The sequence below is a fragment of the Epinephelus moara genome, chromosome 8 (assembly GCF_006386435.1).
Source record: "Epinephelus moara isolate mb chromosome 8, YSFRI_EMoa_1.0, whole genome shotgun sequence".
NCBI lineage: Eukaryota > Metazoa > Chordata > Actinopteri > Perciformes > Serranidae > Epinephelus > Epinephelus moara.
The window spans coordinates 7551825-7571216 of NC_065513.1; the positions used below are offsets into that span (position 1 = coordinate 7551825).

Below are 19392 nucleotides of genomic sequence, written 5' to 3' on the forward strand. Positions count from 1 at the left end.
CAGAAAAAAGCTATTAGAATAATCAATCATGCTGCATATAAAGACTCAACAAATCCATTTTTTATTAAATTGCAAATACTAAAATTTTATGATTTAGTTGAACTGAACACAATAAAGTTTATATATAAAGTTAAAAATAACCTTGTTCCAAACACTATACAGACTCTTTTTGAAAGGAGAGATAGACACTATGAGCTCAGAGGAACTGAGATGTTTAGAAAACCAACAGTTAGAACAAACACTAAAATAAACTGTATTTCCGTTAAAGGAGTACGTCTGTGGAATAGTTCCACTGATGAATTAAAACTAAGCACTTCTTTATTACAATTAAAAACATTATATAAAAAGTCAGCAATTCAAAGATACATGACAGAAATCTGATTTGGCAAAAAAAAAATTGTTTTGTGGTTTTAATTGCTCTTATTTCTCAGTTATCAGCCTTTTGTTGGCTGCATTGTGAGCTGTTTTTTTTTGTTTGTTTGTTTGTTTTTTGTTTTTTTTGTTTTTGTTTGTTTTTGGAGTATGTGTGCGTGTGTGTAAAGAGGGTGGGCTAAATAAGCTTCAGCTTCAGCCTACACCTTTTCGGTCAATATGTACATATTACTGTGAACGAACTACACATATTTTGAGATGTAAGACCGAAATAAATTCATTCATTCATTCATTCATTCATTCATGAGCTGACAATTTTGTCTAAACATCAGGTAAAAGTACTGCAGGAACTTAAAATGTGTAAGTGTTTAAAACAAGGCTTATAGCTAGGATTGGTAACATTTATAAAAATAACTTGTCATGTACTTCTGTGTGGATGTAATGATGAAATTTTAGATAATAGTAACCAACTATAACTTTAATGGAGGTGTATATGGTTTGGGGTTAAAATGTCCTCACTATTGCGTGAGCCGCTGGTTTCTTGGATTCATGAGCCTCTATCACCATCACTGTCACTTACCACACAGTCTCGCAGTGCCCCCAGGTAACTCTGCCTCCGAGTGTCAGCCAGGAACTTAACTTCCCTCTCTGTGCTGCCCTGTCTTGTTCCCTGCTGACAGGAATAAGTGATGGTCTGACTGGAGAATCTGCTGCTGAGTCGCAGAAACCTCATCTGCACCACATCTGTTCCTCCTGGATACTCAAACTGAAGGTAAGTGGTTTACACATAAGATATGAGTTAGAGAAACAAGTAAATCAGAGAAATCCATTTCAGACAAAAGTGGAAAGCAATATCTGGATCAGACGCTCACCTGGAAGCCGTCTTCAACTGTGCTCAACCAGTGAAATGACATATTGGTGCCAGAATCCTTCAGCCAAGCTTTGACTGGAACCTGTGGTTGGTCATGAATGTTATCACATTAATATGATGTGTGTTATATGTGTGTCATGTTTACATTGTGTACCTCTGAGTTAGTCTATGGGTGCCAGCTCAAATCTCCAAAAAGTACAATCCAAAGATAGATTAAAGACATATCTCTGTTTTCACTTTAACAAAGGTTGCTGGTTATGCACACTGTCATACCCAGATGATGGAATGTGTTGGTATGGAGCCTGCCAAGGGTCATATGCTTAAAAAAAATGTATGTGATTTATTAATCAGTGCGCTGTGATTGCTTTATAGCAGGCCATGTTCACCATTTTATAAACTCTGAGATGAAAATAAAAGACTTCTGACATGAACCACAGACCTTCGCAATAAAAACAGTGAATGGGTTTATTATTTAATCTTTATAGCCACAACATGAGAGCTATCAATAATAATCAGTTTTGGATAAATTGTGAGAATACTGTAACATGTTTAGTAAACTACACCTAACAGCAGCCCAGTTACCAGAATAAAATGTTAGCATTATACATTTAGCAAACCAGGGATATGATACATTTGTGCATTTCATATATATTGTATCAAGGTTTCTATTGTGAAGCTGTTCCTATTATATGTACATGAGCTGAGTTTGTCATCGGGACGTGGAGGGGACGATGATTAGCGTGACAACTACACAATGCCTGATAGATAATTCAGAGGTGTAGGAGCTATGCTAAGTGCTTCTATAACCAATTGTCATTGTCAATCTTTCTGTCAAACTCCCAGTAAGACAGCCAACAGGAGTATTTTCTACAATATTTGTGTGAGAGAGGAACTGGCAACAGCAGAAGTAAGAAAATTCATCCTGAAAGCAATCGACTATTTTTAGACCTAGGGCCTGATCAGACAGAGCACGTTTTGCAACCTTTTTGTTTAAGCTGACCCTGATCAGACAGGGTGCTTTTAAATAGCAGCCTGGGGTGGATTTGTGTTACTGTTTTCAATAAGAGTGAAGCTTTTAACTCACTGCTTTTGCATTGCAGAGAGATATTTTCACTTCGTCTGCAGTCCTCCAACAACACAGGGTAAAAAGGATGTTGGCTAGTCAGTTGTTTGATGTGAAACCTTAACATTAGAAAGTAGTTGAAGCCACTCTTTGTTCAGATATGTCTTGCAGCTTGCCCAGGGTGACATTAAAAGTGAGCTAACCTTGGCTTGATGCAAAACTGTCCACTACCACCATGGATGTATAAAGAGAACTGGATACAGTTCCCGACCCCATTCATGTAAAATTACCAGGATCTTCTGCATCATTGGGCCCATAGAGCAGGCGCACTTGAGACTTCTGCTGGCTGAGCACCTAACTTCCAGTTTGTCCTTGGCTCATTTCAATAGGAATAAAATAATTCAATCATGCAGCCCTTTTAGACCTTTGAAATGTTATCAGTCCAAATGGATCAAACCACTAGTGTGAAACAAGTCATTTCACAGGGGTTGTGATGCTCAAAAACCTTTATCCACTGCTTTACAGACGTCTCTATCCCAATGTAAGTCAATGGGAAAAAGTCATCTTGGGCCCCAGTGGCATCACTGGACAGACCCAGAAGTTATAATTCCACTGTGCCACTAAGTCAAATTGGCCTCAAAGCCCACCGCTGTTCCTCGGGCCTTGGCTATCATTTGTTGTCATTGCTACTATAGAACATAGTAGAACTTAAGAAAAAACATTTTATTTTCTTCAGTTAGTAGTTGTGTGACAGGGACAGGCAAAGCGAAGGCCTGGAGGGAGGTAACAGATGCTGTTAATGTTTGTTAAATGGTTTGATATGAAACTGGAGGCAAAGAAACGCATAAGCACACAAAAAAAATACAGCGGTCACCAAACAAACAGAAGATTAATTTGTGGGGTTTTGAATGAAGTGGGAACGGGAAAGCAGAGATGTTTTGTGCGTAATGGGTAAACTCTAAATCAGTGATGGCTGTCGGAATGTAGAGCTATTTAACATTTATTTTAACAAATGATACGGATAACATATAGCCTACAGCAGTTTTGTATGCATCGTCTTCAAATTATTTGAATCTTAATAGCCTAAAGCTCTGTTTTATACAACGTAAATTAAACATTTTTCAAATCAGATTTATTCATTCAAATGATCAAAAAGCCACACAAAAAAAAAACAAAAAAAAAAAAAAAAAACGTGTTGTCTCAAATAATTCTTTCAGCTGGCGCGTGCTCCTTCGTGGCTCCACCACCTGCTGCTCCTGCTGCCCCTGCTGAACCCAGGCACCGAGGCCGAAGAGGCTGTGATCCGGCTGTCCTTACGGATATTTTTATTATCATCATTCAACATGTAGAAAGAACGTGTAATCTATTGAGTCGATTTACATAGATAATTCACAATCATGAACCTAATCTGGATCTTAAACCTGCTAATTGCCAACTAATTTAACTAAATGTGTTATATTTTTAATATTTTGTCATGTTTAGATTACGTGTTTCAAAGGCATCTGTGTATTGTGTACATAACAGAGCGCAATACGAGTTAAAATTGTAATTTCCAATAGTGACAAACAATATTTATGTGCTGTACTAAATTTACACAAGCACTACGAGTGGTCAGGAGCAGGAGTAGATTTTGTTAGTAGCTACAAAAAGATCGGAGCTACTAAAATATTGATGAGTGCGGACATGCACGTAAATTTCCGTCTGTGAACAGTTTACACACAAACTCCTTCTGCTCACGTTTCATGAATGAGACCCACGGTGTTTAGAGTGGAAACACAAATGCAGCTGGCGAAATGCTTCTGTCTCATCAAAAACAATTACAAAAAAACTGCTCCAGGCTGTTACAGCGTGCTCCGTCCAATCAGGGCCTTAGATGATCCCAACCTCAATGTCATTTGTTTATTTGTGGGTATAACCGTTATGTGGTATTAAAATGATATAATGTCTTACACTTTAAAGAATGTCAGGTGTGGTGTGCAGTGCTGATACCTGAGGCTGGAGTGGAGACAGGCAGGTCTTTGGCTCTGCTGTGAAGTCACAGTACACTTGAAAAGCATCAGCTGGGCTCCCCTGGTTAGGATCGATGTAATACATCCCTGAAACAAGAGCGTGTTTTAAAAAATCAATTCCAAACTTCACAACACAGCACAAACAAGAGACATGATGTCAACATACTCCTCTGCATCCTCACAATCTATTTGCATGACCTGCTGATAAACATTCTGAAATAAAATGACTTAAAAAAAATAACTTGTATAACTCAATGACAAGACATATATGGTAATTTCTAGAGGAACAACAGTTCATTTTTTTCCCCTGAAAAGAGCATCAGTGAATGATTCAGTGTCAGTGTGTTACCATTAGTGGAGTTGGGGTGAGCGAGCCACAGCTCAAGACATGTAGTAGCTGGGTGTTGTTTGGTGCCATCTGGTGGGTTTATGAACCAGTGAAGATCTCTCTGCAGGGAGTCCAACAAAGTCTGGACCAGGATGTAGTTAGGCTTGTCTGACATATACATGAGCTCCTGAGATATTAACAGCAAAATAAAGAATGATAAAAAAATATGCATGGATGAAACAACATAATAAATTAAAGATACTACAGTTTAATTTGATTCAATTCTGGAAGTGCAATACTTCACAAAATGTATTATTTGTATATCGACATCGATGAAGAAAGCAAAATTTAAGTCACCTGTTTAAACAAAATAAATATTAAGACTTTGCATGTTAAATGATCTTTTATGAATAGATATTCATTTGTGACCTTTGACCTTTTATGTGCGGGATGGTCTCTAACCATTAAGGGTGTTTGTAAGATAAACTAAGATAAGGCTTTCTTAAAAAAGATTTAATGACCACAGGTCTGTTACACTGAAGTCTGATAGGCATATGGCTGCAACATAAACTGCAAATTTCTTAACAATGTGCCATCGTTGTGGTTAATTCAGAGTCTGTGGCTGACTTTGATTCACATTAACCATCTTGTATGGTTCTGGTGATTCAAAGATGATACAAACAAATAAATGACACCATGAAAAGCCATTTGAGACATAATCAACAGCTGAGACCACATCTAAAAATCTGACAGCTGTTGTAAAGAGGACCTTCTGAGTTGTTCAGAAGAACACTGAGGCATCCTGAGACGCTCACTTAATGAGCTTCTGAGTCCCTTAAAAACACTGTGTAATAGACAGCCTCTTAATACAGAACTTTTTTAGTTTGGCCCTTGATCTCTTTGCTGCAGTAACCTCAAGTGAATCTGGAGTAAGGCCAATCACTGAGCCAGCCTTTCTGATTATCTTATTGATCCTGTCTTTATCATCTGCAGTTATACTGCCACCCAGCAAAGCACAGCAAAGAACAGGACACTAGTTTAGATTCTGGATAAAAAACATGCGGAAGCATGTAAAAAAAAAAAAAATCTGATATACTGCCCCTGATGTTCATGGGCTTAAGAGAATACTTCACCCAGAAATGATCTTTGTATATCAATTACTCATCACTTGTTACCTTGAAATTGTGAAGAAAACGTTGTGCACCGCAAGATGCACAACACGTCTACGTGGTGCGTCTTATGGACATGAAGATGCACAGCTTTTTAAGCATGTGCAGAACCAACATTCAATAGAAAAGCAGGATATGCGAGGCAGCCATCATGTGCACACACATGCATGATGGCTAAGTACACTCACCTTCAGCTGAGTTAGTGTGAGGTTCAGGGAGGTTCCTTGGGGTCCAGGTGGGCCGGGTGGACCCTGACAAACAGAATGTAGTGAATACAGATGCTTCTGATGTGTGGTTTCACACATTTCTGTTACTCAGTGCATAAAAACCTGTATCAGACTTTATTAGAAACTACTGAGGACCTTCTGTATACTTACAGGTAAGCCTTTCTCTCCAATAGGGCCTGGTAGTCCAGCATATCCTTTGAGGCCCTAATGAATCCAAAACATCTAATTAGAAATATCGATTTTTCATCAGATTTCTCAGAAAACAACTGCAAGAGATGTGGTTTTGGATTTACCCACCTTCTTCCCAAACAACCCCTAAAAATAGAAAAGCACAGCAGTGGTTGTTAAGAGTGATCATCATATTTTCCAACACCAGAGCAGTTATTATTGCTGACCAAAATATCAGGTACTTACAGGCAGCCCAGGCAGGCCTGGAGCACCTCCTCTACCTGGTTGACCAATATCCCCCTAGGAAATAATCAGTACTACTATATGATTATTAGAGCACACTTCAGAGAGCAGAATGACTCAGACCTGATGGTTTATTGAAAGCTTCTAAGGTGAATCCAAACAGGAAATGGAAAAATTTGAAAAACAACTCAGAATTGAATGTTAGGTTGTGCAGAAGCAGGTGCATTTTACCATATTGACATCACTCTTTGTTTCCAGAGATAGCTTAGTATTCTACGTTGATGAATGTCAAAACATAAGTGTGATATATTCTTGAACAATGGTCATGATTTATTTATTGTATGGATTGTTATGTATATAATTATGTGTAAAGCATGTTTTATGTTCGCTATTAGGTCCCCGGGGAGAGGTTCGCATGCCAGAAAATGAAGTGGTCTCCCCTTTCACACTGAGTGCAAAGGCTCAGAAAGTTGTCACAACATTTGGTTGTTCACCTCTGAATTTTTGTAACTAGGACCCAAAAGGGAAGACTGTACACACAGTGACGTAAATACACAACTATATCATCTGTATTCGAACATTGGCAAAGCCATCTGCACCCCAGAAATAGCATTTAGTATAGAGTACAACTGAAGATGTATTGTTCTGCTTCTCCCACATGTCACACACACAAATTCCGTTGTGTGCAATATATTTCTTGCCTTTAGCACAGTTTAGCGCCACCTACTGGCCTTGTTAAATATCAGCAAAAAATCCAATACTATGCATCCCTAATTTATACATATCTTTTTCTACCTTTATACATATATATCACCCTGCATTATTGTATATGGGACTTATAACGTATATCTTTTGTATTGTTTGACAGTTTTACACCACTTCCATTAAAATGCCTAAAGCCAGCTCCTGTCTTGGGTCCCTTATGGGAGAGCGTTAAACTCTCTGCATAGCTACTTATGCAAATGTGTATTGAGGCCAGAAAACGTATTGTGACTTCTTATTGTGAGGAAAGTTGAGGTGAATTGTAATGTCTGCTGGCGTTGTGTTTAATGTGACACAGCGTTACTTTACCTGCTCTCCCTTTTGACCAGCTCTTCCAGGCTCCCCAGTAGAGCCCTGCATTCCCTGAAACAACAATATGATATATTGTACATAACTCAGCACACATAAAAGACAGCATCAAGAAGTTAGGTCTATTGTTTAAGAAAGCTTACCTGGAAAATGATATCTATACATAGGCTTACCTTTAACCCATCTCTGCCAGGAGGGCCAGGTGGTCCCATAGCCCCAGGTTCTCCCTACACAGTAAGAAATACAGAGTGTACTCTCTAAAAATCAGAATGATAGTTGATACAATATAACAGCCTGTAAAAGCGGGAGACTAGAATCAGTCTATATTTATTTAGTCTCTGTATTAATGGTTTGTTCTGATGTAGACATCCAGCTATATGATGACAATACACTGACTTATGTACATGGCTGCAAAAAACTGCCGGCTGCCTTTAATCTCAAGGTCGGGCGCTGGGTGCTACCCTTGTTCCTACTCTATGCCAATTTTTCAGGGCAATAGATTTAGACTGATATTTCCAGAAGAAAGGGAAGATATCTACCGGCTCTGATTGGTTGACTTTTAAGACCCCAAGATAAACTCTGTTTGATTGAGATAAACTTTGTTTATCTTTGCCTTAAAGAACAAGGCCAAAGGCCCAGGTGTAAAGCAAAGGTTTATGGACTGGATGATATTTTCCAGATACAGATCACAATTAAATGAGAGATGTAAATGGGACCAGGGTAGCACCTTCAGTCAGTCAGCAATTTCTTTAACGGAGTCAAAAGAATGTAATTCTATTGTTGTGCATGACAATGTAAGTGAACATTAGGTTATTAATTGTGTTGCAATCTGCTGCTATCTTGCACATATTAACTTCATTTATGCTGTTATTTGTTGTATTAGTGTATATTTATGAAGCCTTTTTAAACTTTGGCCATACAGATGACAGATAGAAATTTAGCCCTGTAGGCCATCGCTGGCTCAGGGTACAGTGCTTCTGTTGTCTGTTAATAAATGAGCATTGTCAATGCCAATAAACTACTAAAACAAATAAATAAATTCTAAAGGCCTACCTTTAAACCGGATCTGCCCATTTCACCTTTTTCTCCACGTGGACCAGATTCACCCTTTGGGTAAAGATTGTTGGAGAAGTGATCAATATTCATAATTTTGTTTTTACTAATCCATTAACATTTATCAAAATGAAGTAGGATATATATATATATATATATATATATATATATACACACACATACACACACATATATATATATATANAGATAAAGCACAACAGTCACACTTTGGCTGTCCAATCAGAATGTATTAAATACAATGTAATGTGAGAAACACTGATGATTAACTCTAATAAAAGAATGATTCACAACAAAAAAGCTGATAAGGTTAAATAAAACTTACAAATGTGCCGAGTCTCCCTGGAGGACCAAATGCACCAAAATCTCCCATCTTTCCCTGCAAAGCCAGAGAAAGATCAAGACTTGATTCATCGTAACACCCTGACTAGCCTCAAGTCATTTTTAATGTGGAAAACAAAAACGCTGAAGTCAAAGTAAAGTTTTTTGCAGGTAAAAGCTGATACATATTGTCAGGATCAACATCCACTGACCTTCTCTCCTTGCCTTCCTCTTGTGCCTCTACTTCCAGCTTTCCCTCTTTTTCCCTTTAAAAAGAATACCATAGATTTTAAAATGAATTCAAGTTCACATTCATGTTAGATGTCAGGTGTGTCATCCTACCCTCTTTCCAATGCGTCCATCCTTCCCTGGACGTCCCCTTTTGCCATCATCTCCCTGAAATTCAATTCACTGAGATTAATCAATATCAGAGGCACAGAGGAAAAGGATTTATCAGGCTTTGACACATTCATTGTTGAGACAGGTGGCTGCACATGGGATTAGTGACAAGGAGAATAATACAGAATATTAACAGTTTCCTTTACCTTTAATTTCTGATGATGTTTTTTTTTATTTCAGATGCAATGTTTATGTGAGAAAAGCAAATTGTGATATGTTGAAAAGGTGCACCAGTCTACCAGTTTGTGTATATGCAGACACAGACTTGAGCTGACCTTTCGACCAATTTGTCCATTCCTTCCCTCCAGCCCAGGTCTACCTTTTGGTCCCTGAAGACAACACAGATGGAGGTAGTGATTCTTATTTTTAAGAGTGTTCACAATACTGAGCGTGCATGTGTGACATAATATGTGACTGTGTGTGTGGTTTCTGGGGCAGTGCTGACCTGAGGTCCTGGAGGGCCAACAGGACCCTGATGTCCCATCTCCCCCTCCACACCCTGGAGAATGGAAACACAAAAGGCCGTTTCTTTCAACATTGATTGGCAAAATTGCTTGGTAATGTTAGTGTTGGTGCTAGTGACACTGGGCTGGGAAATATGCAGAGCAACAAATATCCCATTATTTTTGACCAAATACCTTAATATTGATTTTGCAACAATGTTGTTGATGCAACTATTAGTGCCTTCACTAAATATTCCCACAATGAGATTTTTGTTAAGTAATCATAGTAATGTGGATATAATGACTAAGTGGTTCAAGGCAAATCATAGAGCAGCTAGAACAGTCTGGTAAGTTAAGAAAATTAAATCACTTTATTGTAATGCAACCTTTAAACCCAGGAAAAGACAACAATTACCATATTACCATGTCCAAAATCTAAGATGGTAAAGTCTCTTATCACATATGTAGGTCCTGGTCTTACCTCTGGTCCTGGTAATCCTGGATGTCCTTTACTTCCTGGCAGGCCATCAAGACCCTGCAATCACGTAGACCATCACCATCAATCAATCATACATTTAAGAAATTCATATGTATAGTTGTTTTTCCTTCCGTATTTGATGAAGCAGTCACAATTGCTGTGATTCTCACCACTTCTCCTGGCTCCCCTTTCTGCCCAGGCTCTCCTCTCAAACCCTCAACTCCAGAAAAGCCCTTTGAACCAGGATCACCTGGTTTTCCTGCGACTCCTGCAGACCCCTGAAGCACAAAAGGTTGTGCTTAGTCATAAGGGCAAGGAAGAAGTCCACTAAGCTGGTCTTGTGTGCCAAAAACTGGAGTTCCTCTAACGGCCACTTGAGACTGGCTCCAAAAGTGAGTCAGTCATGACAACTGTATGAGGGGTGAATTTATATATAACTCACCTGTTTAAATGTTATTAAGTTATACATAACTGAGGGTGTGGCTGCTTTGAGTGACAGATGGTTGCTGTCCCCTGACAAGACACTACGATACGATATGATACGATACGATACGGTACAGTATGGTACGATACGGTACGATACGATACGATACGATATGATACGATATGATATACTTGCTGTCCCTGTCGGGAAATTTATCTTGTACTCAGGAGCTGCACAAGTATTGCTGCCTTACAATACCAGACCATAAAAACATATACTACACATAACAGTTTTGCACATCAGCCATTCATGTATTGCACAGAACCCCAGCACCCAACAGAGCACCATAAGCAAAGCACACCACAACCCCTAAAGCATCAAGCAACGTTATTTAAAATCTTAATTTAGGTTGGCACAAATTAATTTTTAAAATTATTCAGTTTAAATCTGGGCATCCAGTATCATCTGTCTGAGGGTAAAAGCTCGTACTCACCGTGGAGAATGTTGGACAAGTCAGACTGTATTCTCTGTGTTTGTCTGAGAACAGACTGCTTATACTGAAAGACTGCTATCATACAACCAAGAATGTAGGTAACATACCGTAAGCGTTAGGTAACGTAACCACTGTGTAACCCCAGTTTCAGAGTATAGGCATAGTTGTAGCTGTCACTATTTTAGGGTGTTTTCAGTTCTTGAAAGTTAATTGTAATGTTTTGGTCGCCTAAAAAATGTCTCGTTTAGAATTTGGTTAATGGTTTTCAGCCTGTTTTTCATAATCAAAATTAGCATTATCATAACCATTGCTGTAAATGCACAATGCTAAGCCCGCATCTAGCGTTTGGGTTAGCTCTTCCCTCTCGTCCAAATATGGTCACATCAAGCTGGAAAGATCCAAGATGGCAACAGCCAAAATGCTAGACTCAAGGCTTTCAAACAGGAGTCCACAATCCAGTGGGTCATGTCATGGTGGTTAAGTCCATTATTCTATACAGACAATGGAAATTGGTTATCGATTTGTCAGCGTGATATTATGAAATGGCAACATGAAAGAAAGAAAGAAAAACTAGAGTACATGTTTACTTTATGCACAACAAGTAGAGACTTTTCTGCTTTGGTGTCAAAGGCAAAAACCTGCAAACAAGAGGGTCAAAATCCAAAAAGTTGCCTCTGAAGTAGTTTTCCCCTGTTTTCCTCTCTGAGGGGCTGTGTTCACCAAAGTGTTTTTTCCAAGGCGCCAGCAGCACGACAATGCACTTAATTTCTATTCTGCGCTGAGCACTACCTGTTGAGTGGTTGTTTTTTTTATCTCTGAGAATTCAAAGATGTTAAATTTTAGCTAACGTGCGGCATTCACTGTCACTTTTTACCTAGCTGTTCAATCACAGTGGAGGAGGGACAAACATTGTGAAGACTAACCATCACATCTAAAATGTACAAGTGCTGAACAACAAAAGCAATAGAGGAAAATATGTTCCGTCCTCTCTCCCTACTTGCTTCAGCCTTCCTTTCATCCAGAGCAAGTACTCTACCATGCACCAACATTTTTACTACTGGAGATATTCAGAATCATAGCAACACGACTCAACCACTGTCTAAGCTGAAAAAACGGTGCACCTCCAAAGTGTTCTCAAGCACTCCCAGTTGAGAAGCACTTCTTGTTTTCAGCTGGGAATAAAAACTCTGGTGGCCTTAGACTTAAGGATGATCTCAATGCGAACTGCTTTGAGGTAATCAGGGTTATTGTTGTGTTGTTTTACAGTGTGAATGTGAAATGTGAAATATTCCTCATTGCCAACTTTATGTTTCATAATACTCTCCCTTAGTTTCCATTTAGTGCTGCCTACACAAAAACCTCCACAGGGTCATAACATATCGGAAAATGTGAAGTCAAAGTAAAAATGTTTCTGGGGCATCTGTCTTTAGCAACACTATAATGGTTTGTCATACTGTACTGTGGACTGCACTCACCACTAGTCCAGGCTTTCCCATGTCACCTTTTACACCTGGGCTTCCTGCCACCCCCTGCAGTTAGACAAAGTACAGTGTTAGGGGAATCAAAAGTAGTAACACTGATAGATGGGCTGTTGCTTCACATTACAGACTGTGACTGTTAGGAAGCTGAGTTCTGTACCTTTGGGCCTCGAGTTCCCAGCTCCCCAGTCAAACCAGCAGGACCTTTGTCCCCCTATAGACAGAAAAGTTCAGCTTATCAAAAAGTGACTGCATATCATCACACACCTTTCATACATGTCTTTAATTTCTGACAGTGGTTCGGTTTCTTTGAAAAGTAAACTTTATGACATTTGCTAACCTATCGTGATACTACATATAAACCATGGCTTTAAGTCAGATTTGTCAAGTCAAAGGACTCTTTCTATTAACATTGGTCTTTTCAGTAAAAAAAAAAAAATCCCTCTATGTATTTCCACTGACAATGTTTCCTTGCTGAGCCGTGGGGGAGGGACACTTCCTGGCAGTTGCATGTAGGTTAGTTGCTAAGAAAAAACTTACACAATACTGCCAGGACAAAGATACACACTTGATTTGGCTAACTCAGACTGTTGAAGCCTATTATTAGCATTGGAATATATTTTTGGTCAAAATGAGGACTGTATCTTGTCCTGCATCTCTTCCAGGAGTCTCTACCAGTCAAGTCTGATAAGGAATGGCTGGCTTCATAGCCAATATGAAGAGGAGGAATGAAGCAGCCTACAGTATATTCTCTCTATGTAGTTTTGGCATATGAGTATTGTATTAGGGCAAACTTTAAAAAGTCCAAACCTATCCTTTAAAACACAGTCAATACAGTTCAACACAACATCAGTCTTTTTCTTTTTTTTTTCTTGACAGAGCTTTTTTCTGATAGAGCTTTACAGAACATGCTGTGTACCTTCTGTCCTGGTGGCCCGTCAGATCCTGGAATCCCAAAAATACCTGGAAAACCCTGAAAAAGATGCAAATTCACAGCAGTTATCAGTTAACAGCCACTGATATTTGAAGTCCAACTGAAAATAAAATAAAGGTAAAATAAAGGTTAAAAAACAACAACATTTAGTCATCCTCTTTATAGTCAAAAATACCGTCAACGTGTTTTTAAAATGTAATATTTCTTGGATTATCGAAGGAAAAAAGGTCTTTAATAAAAAATCAGGAACGTTCCTTTTCCTCTCAGCAGACTTGAGGGCCATGACAGTGTTTGACTGACAGCAGCTGTCAGACTGAGCTTCAGCAGGTGAACGCCAGAAAAAGCAAAAGTGTACTTTTACCCCTTTTCCACCAAATTGGCACTGGTTCTTGAACCGGTTCTGTTCAGGATTCTTGGAACTTTGGTGCTGTATCTAGCAAACCAGCCTCTGTTTCCACCAGTTTTGTGTGGAACCATTGTAATTAAGGATGTGTCATTAACGGAGAGCGTTGCACAATGCACAACAAAAATAAACAGTAATGGTAAAATTTCAGATGACATTGATAAAAGCTTTTGTTCTGTTATTACAGATATTTGTTTTTACCCCAAAACAAGCATGAAACAACTATAAATGAGACCACTGCAAAAGGTATTTTTCCAGTTATTTCTCACTTGACTTCTTCATCCTCTATTTCTAACCCACACAATATGCTCTCAACAGTTTGAAATTACATGCAGGAACCGTAATGGAACTGGTTCCATGTTGGTGGAAAAGGGAAGCACTAGGAAAGGCTTCTTGTTTTTAGTCAGAATGATTTCAAGGAATGCCCTTTGCTCTATGGTACTACGGTAATAATCAGTCAATCATACAGGTTTTTCAACAATTGTGAATCACCACAACCAAGAGAGATTCTTGAATATACATTCATAAATGTGCACACAAAATATTAGGAAGATTGGTCCGGTAGTTTGCTAAAATAGCTGCGGAAAGAAAGATACACACACTCACACTCACACTCACACACACTCACACACACACACACACACACACACACACACACACACACACACACACACACATGCATGATCCCCTCGAGGCTTAAGCCGGGCAGAGATAACAAATTTACACTGCAGCTTACAAGCCATGATCAGACAGAGTGGTGTTAGCAGAAAGTATATCTACTTTCTTGAGGGCAGAGGGTAACTTACCTGTAGTCCTAATAAACCTAATGGTCCAATCTTCCCCATCAGGCCCCCTTGACCCTTAAAATAAAAGTACATGTGATGAGGAGAGGCACTGTACAGTAGATACACAGATGATGATATAGGCAGGTGGTCTGATGGTTAAAAGGTTATTAAGACTTATTTACCATTAAGCCGGCATAACCCTTTTCTCCTTTTGACCCTCTTCGTCCTTGTGTGCCTAGGACTCCTGGAAGGCCCTCTGATCCGAAGATGCCACGATTTCCCTTATCTCCCTGTGAAAAACACATCATGTTTTATTGACTTGAGCAGTTCAATGACTATAATAGGTATTCACCCCCTTGGAATTTGGACCTACGTACAATCAAATAAAACCCCTTGAATACAGTGATTTAACTAATTATGAGACTTGTATTAAAGAGGAAGGGTACTAATGTATAAACTAAAGATATTCTGAGCTGATCCTAAGGATCAGTATTGGGGCTGATGCGTGCATTATTTTAATGAATCGGCTGCAATAAATTGGGGACAAATAAATAAATAAAAAAAAGATCAGCACAAAGCAAACAAGTATTTTAAAATTTAATATTTGTAATAAATTGTAAAAGCATTATGTTTTCACTTTGATGTTACAGGGTCTTTTTCTGTTGATCAAAGTCACATTAATTTACTTTCATTTGATATTGTAAAGCACTAAGACATGAAAACTTCCATGGGGCAGGGGGATATTTACATACATATTTAACAGTACATAGGCTGCCTGTAATACTTGGAGGTTGTTTAAATTTATAAATCAATGTGCACATCCAGTTAGTCATAACCTGTCTTTGTCTAAAATACCACAGTAGCTAACGATACAATATTGAAATGGGAATGACCTTTGCTCCTTTAGCACCTGGATCCCCAGGAACTCCAGGCTCTCCAACTTCTCCCTACCAGTAGAAACCAAATGACAAAAAAGATCAGGAGCAGTCCACAAGAAACAGCAGCTAAAAAAGATTAGAGCTGCAACAATTATTCTATCGATCAACAAAAAATTAAATAGCAGACAGTCAATTAATTGTTTAAATCACTGCCAATTTTGTTTAGTTTCATGTGCTCAAATGTGAGAATTTGGTACTTATCTTGGTCTTGCATTATCTTAGATTGAATATTTCTGGGTTTTGGTCCAAACAAGATATTTGATGAAGTCACACCTGGCTGTAGGATGTTGTGATGACCATTTTCACTCTCTCCAATGTATTATGACCAGAAAATAATCAGCAGATTAATTGATAACTATGTCTATAACTATACTATATAATCGTTAATTATAGCCTTAGATGAAATTGTTGCACAGAATGACAATACATCTAACCTCTTTGCCCCTCTGCCCAGGCTCACCCTGCAGCCCGTGGGAGCCCTGAGGTCCTGGCTTTCCATTCGGTCCCTTGAGTCCCAGTTGTCCCTGGGGGCCCGGAGCTCCCTGTTCAGGATAGTACAGTGTTTGACAGTTGCTGGACACTGTCTGTTGTGATTGTCTGAGTTATTTAATCCATTGCTGAATGTATTGCTGAATGTCGTCTGATTTCCTGCTTTGCACCCATAACAATTACTATGACCACGAGAGATCACAGTTATCACCAAACATAAAATAAGTGTCATAATTTCTTATTGTTGTACTTTGGAGGAGGACAGTCTCCTTATGAAGTAAAAACCCCCTGAAATGAATAAAAGCAGTTCTTTGAAATAGTCCTTTTAAAAATAATAATAATAAAAAATGATTTATTAATTTTCATTTATGTGTCAGTTTTTTTTTACATGTATTTATATGCCTCATGTATTTATTTCAGGATTTTATCACCATAATTATTTATTTCAAAGGCAGATTTATTTATGTACTTATTTAGTTATTTTATATTGACTAAAATGGCATTCCATTGTATGGGACCACAGATGAGACCCCGAACACAATTACAACCATACAATTCATTGTCCAATCAGGTGCAGCACATGTCAGACTTTCAGTTAAAGATGACAGTAAAACACTGCTTTTCAGCTTTATATTAAGGTAGTCTTTAATAATTTTTAATTTAATTTAATTTAATTTAATTTTTAATTTTATACACTTTATTAATCCCCGAGGGGAAATTCAATTTTTCACTCTGTTTGTCAATTACACACAGGTCCGAACACACACATGCACAAACTGGACCTATACATGCACTAAGTGGAGAGATGTCATAGTGGGCTGCCCATGACAGGCGCTCCGAGTGGTTGGGGGGTTCGGTGCCTTGCTCAGGGGCACCTCGGCGGTGCCCAGGAGGTGAACTGGCACCTCTCCAGCTACCAGTCCATGCTCCATATTTTTGGTCCGGACGGGGACTTGAACAGGCAACCCTCCGGTTCCCAACCCAAGTCCCTATGGACTATGGAGCTACTGCCGCCCCATACAACATACAACATAATACAACATTTATATCATGAATGCGTAATGATATAATATGTGTGTGTTTGATATAATAAAAAATAAAAAAAATCAGCTCCGTAATAATGTCACAGACCTGGTCACCTTTTGTTCCAGGAATCCCTTCTTCACCAGCAGGCCCATGAGGACCCTAACATGACATGCATAATCATACTTATCAATAACATAGTGGAAATGTATTGCAATATTTTGGAATGAGTATATAACACTTAATATCTGTCTGCATGCATTATATAGTACTCTGATTGGTGCAGTGATCAGTGAGCTAACTGACCTGCTGCCCACCCAGACCTGGAGCACCAATATCACCAGCAGGACCCACTGCTCCCTAAAAAAAAAAAAAAAAAAAAAAATGTAAATAAAAACAAAAAATAATATGCCTTAAACTGACTTCAATTGCTTGAATGGTTCTCTTTAGGCTTGGACTCATTTCACAGTTTGAAACTACAGTTAGCTACTACTGTTGGCCAATGTCTTCAGTCTTTTAGAACTACGCTAAAGTCAGTTACCTGATCTCCTTTCTCTCCAGCCTGACCCATCAGTCCAATCACACCTGGTGGGCCCTGATCAAAAAAACAGAAAAGAAAATACACTGCATTACAATATGATTAGTATACTTGCTTTTTCTAGGGCTGCATCATTGACTTTTATCTCAATATGAAATGAAGAGAATGGCAAAAAGTACCCACTCACTGGAAACCCTCTAGGTCCAGCTGACCCCAGTGGTCCTGGAGGCCCCTGACTCCCTGGAGGACCCTGGCTCCCCATACTGCCTTTTGGTCCTGGCTGGCCTGGAGGGCCCTGAAACCATTTAGAGCATAAATGTAAGAACTAAACTGGAGCTGATCACAAGAAGTGAGATTTACCAAAAATCTCAGAGTGCACTAATGTACTGTATATCATCAAGATGTGATGTTGAACAAATTTCAGGTGTAACTTTTCAGTTAAATGCTGGGATTGAATAGTTTGATGCTCCCACTTTGCCTTAAAGAAAATGAATGAACTAGGGGTGTAACACAAATCTACTGTCTGTATCTCTATTTATGTCTCCATTTCACTAAAATATCTGTTTTCAGCAGAGGGCAGATTCTACACCAGAAGTTGTAGGATCTGCCTTGAGCATTGAGATTGCCTCATTTTATGAGTTTAATTGTTAAAGGGAAACTTTTTTTTTAATCTGGACCCTATTTTCCCATGTGTTTGTGTCTAAATGAGTAACAGAGACATTTTTTTTAGAAATTGATCAAGTATTGAGAGACAGCAGCAGCAGCGACAAAATAAGCTGCAATGTAACGTTAATGGGCAGTAGTGTACTGTCAATGTGTGTCCACTAAAAGTGCTTGCTTTTGCCACTGACAGGCTCAGATTGTTATCTTGAGTGTGTGACAACATTATGGAAAAGATCCTGAACTGTCTCTCTGTGGACCACGCTCTCGTGTGCGCATGAGACCAGCGAAAGCACGTGAACACACATGAAGGCGGCGCCCATGTCTCACGGTCTCACGCAAGAGGCTAAAAACAGAGTTCAAATGACGTTTTTCCAAACAACTTTTTATGTCGGGGCTTCAGGACACTTGGATCACTACGGACGAGCAGTATGGAGATATTTTGTGGTTTCAATTATGTGTTTTTGGATGTTTGAATCTGGCGCGCCGTCAGCCTGTAGGTGGAGTTGTGCTGCTACCCACTCCCCCCTAGGATCTCCGCAAGTGATGTGAGGACTCCAAAACTTCACCTGAGCCTCCCTCGGCATGAGGGTGAGTAGATAATGGCCGAATTTTCATTTTTGGGTGCACTATCCCTTTAAGGAGTACAGGGGGTGTGTGGCATTATGTCGTTGCCAAAGGACCCACTGTGATTAGATTTCTGCTTTTTTCAATTATTAGTTAGTATTCAATTTTTTTTTTCTTGCAGCTATGTTGACAGCTTCTGGAAGTGTGCAGCTACACTGAGAAGACAGAATGACACCAAAATGTTTGAAGCAGAGAGAAAAGAAAGCATCTCACCATGCTGCCTAACTGATATACTGAGCCTGTAACAACCCTATGTTTTTGTAAGACCTACTCACTGGCAGTCCCTGGACGCCTTTGGGCCCCAGCTCTCCTTGACGGCCCTGAAGGGAAGAGATGAAAAAAACAATGACTTCAGGTTATCCTCCCA

At 39.1% G+C, this 19392-nt stretch overlaps 1 protein-coding gene across 1 annotated transcript in view; it reads right to left on the bottom strand.

Annotated features, from left to right (window-relative positions):
* Positions 1-4259: 4259 nt before the first annotated feature.
* Positions 4260-19392, bottom strand: part of LOC126394184 (collagen alpha-1(I) chain-like) — a 102497-nt gene continuing 87364 nt past the window's right edge. Inside the window, exons 36-63 of the mRNA XM_050050874.1 lie at positions 19301-19345; positions 17922-18033; positions 17768-17795; positions 17507-17560; positions 17309-17362; positions 16123-16230; positions 15661-15697; positions 14933-15040; positions 14772-14825; positions 13548-13601; positions 12789-12842; positions 12626-12679; positions 10404-10511; positions 10237-10290; positions 9758-9811; positions 9588-9641; positions 9256-9309; positions 9126-9179; positions 8918-8971; positions 8575-8628; positions 7695-7748; positions 7522-7575; positions 6454-6507; positions 6337-6354; positions 6190-6243; positions 6001-6063; positions 4665-4830; positions 4260-4402 (exon numbers count right to left, since the gene is read on the bottom strand). Coding sequence (XP_049906831.1) covers positions 4260-4402; positions 4665-4830; positions 6001-6063; positions 6190-6243; positions 6337-6354; positions 6454-6507; positions 7522-7575; positions 7695-7748; positions 8575-8628; positions 8918-8971; positions 9126-9179; positions 9256-9309; positions 9588-9641; positions 9758-9811; positions 10237-10290; positions 10404-10511; positions 12626-12679; positions 12789-12842; positions 13548-13601; positions 14772-14825; positions 14933-15040; positions 15661-15697; positions 16123-16230; positions 17309-17362; positions 17507-17560; positions 17768-17795; positions 17922-18033; positions 19301-19345 — 1854 coding nt within the window. The remainder of the gene's footprint in view (positions 4403-4664; positions 4831-6000; positions 6064-6189; positions 6244-6336; positions 6355-6453; positions 6508-7521; positions 7576-7694; positions 7749-8574; positions 8629-8917; positions 8972-9125; positions 9180-9255; positions 9310-9587; positions 9642-9757; positions 9812-10236; positions 10291-10403; positions 10512-12625; positions 12680-12788; positions 12843-13547; positions 13602-14771; positions 14826-14932; positions 15041-15660; positions 15698-16122; positions 16231-17308; positions 17363-17506; positions 17561-17767; positions 17796-17921; positions 18034-19300; positions 19346-19392) is intronic.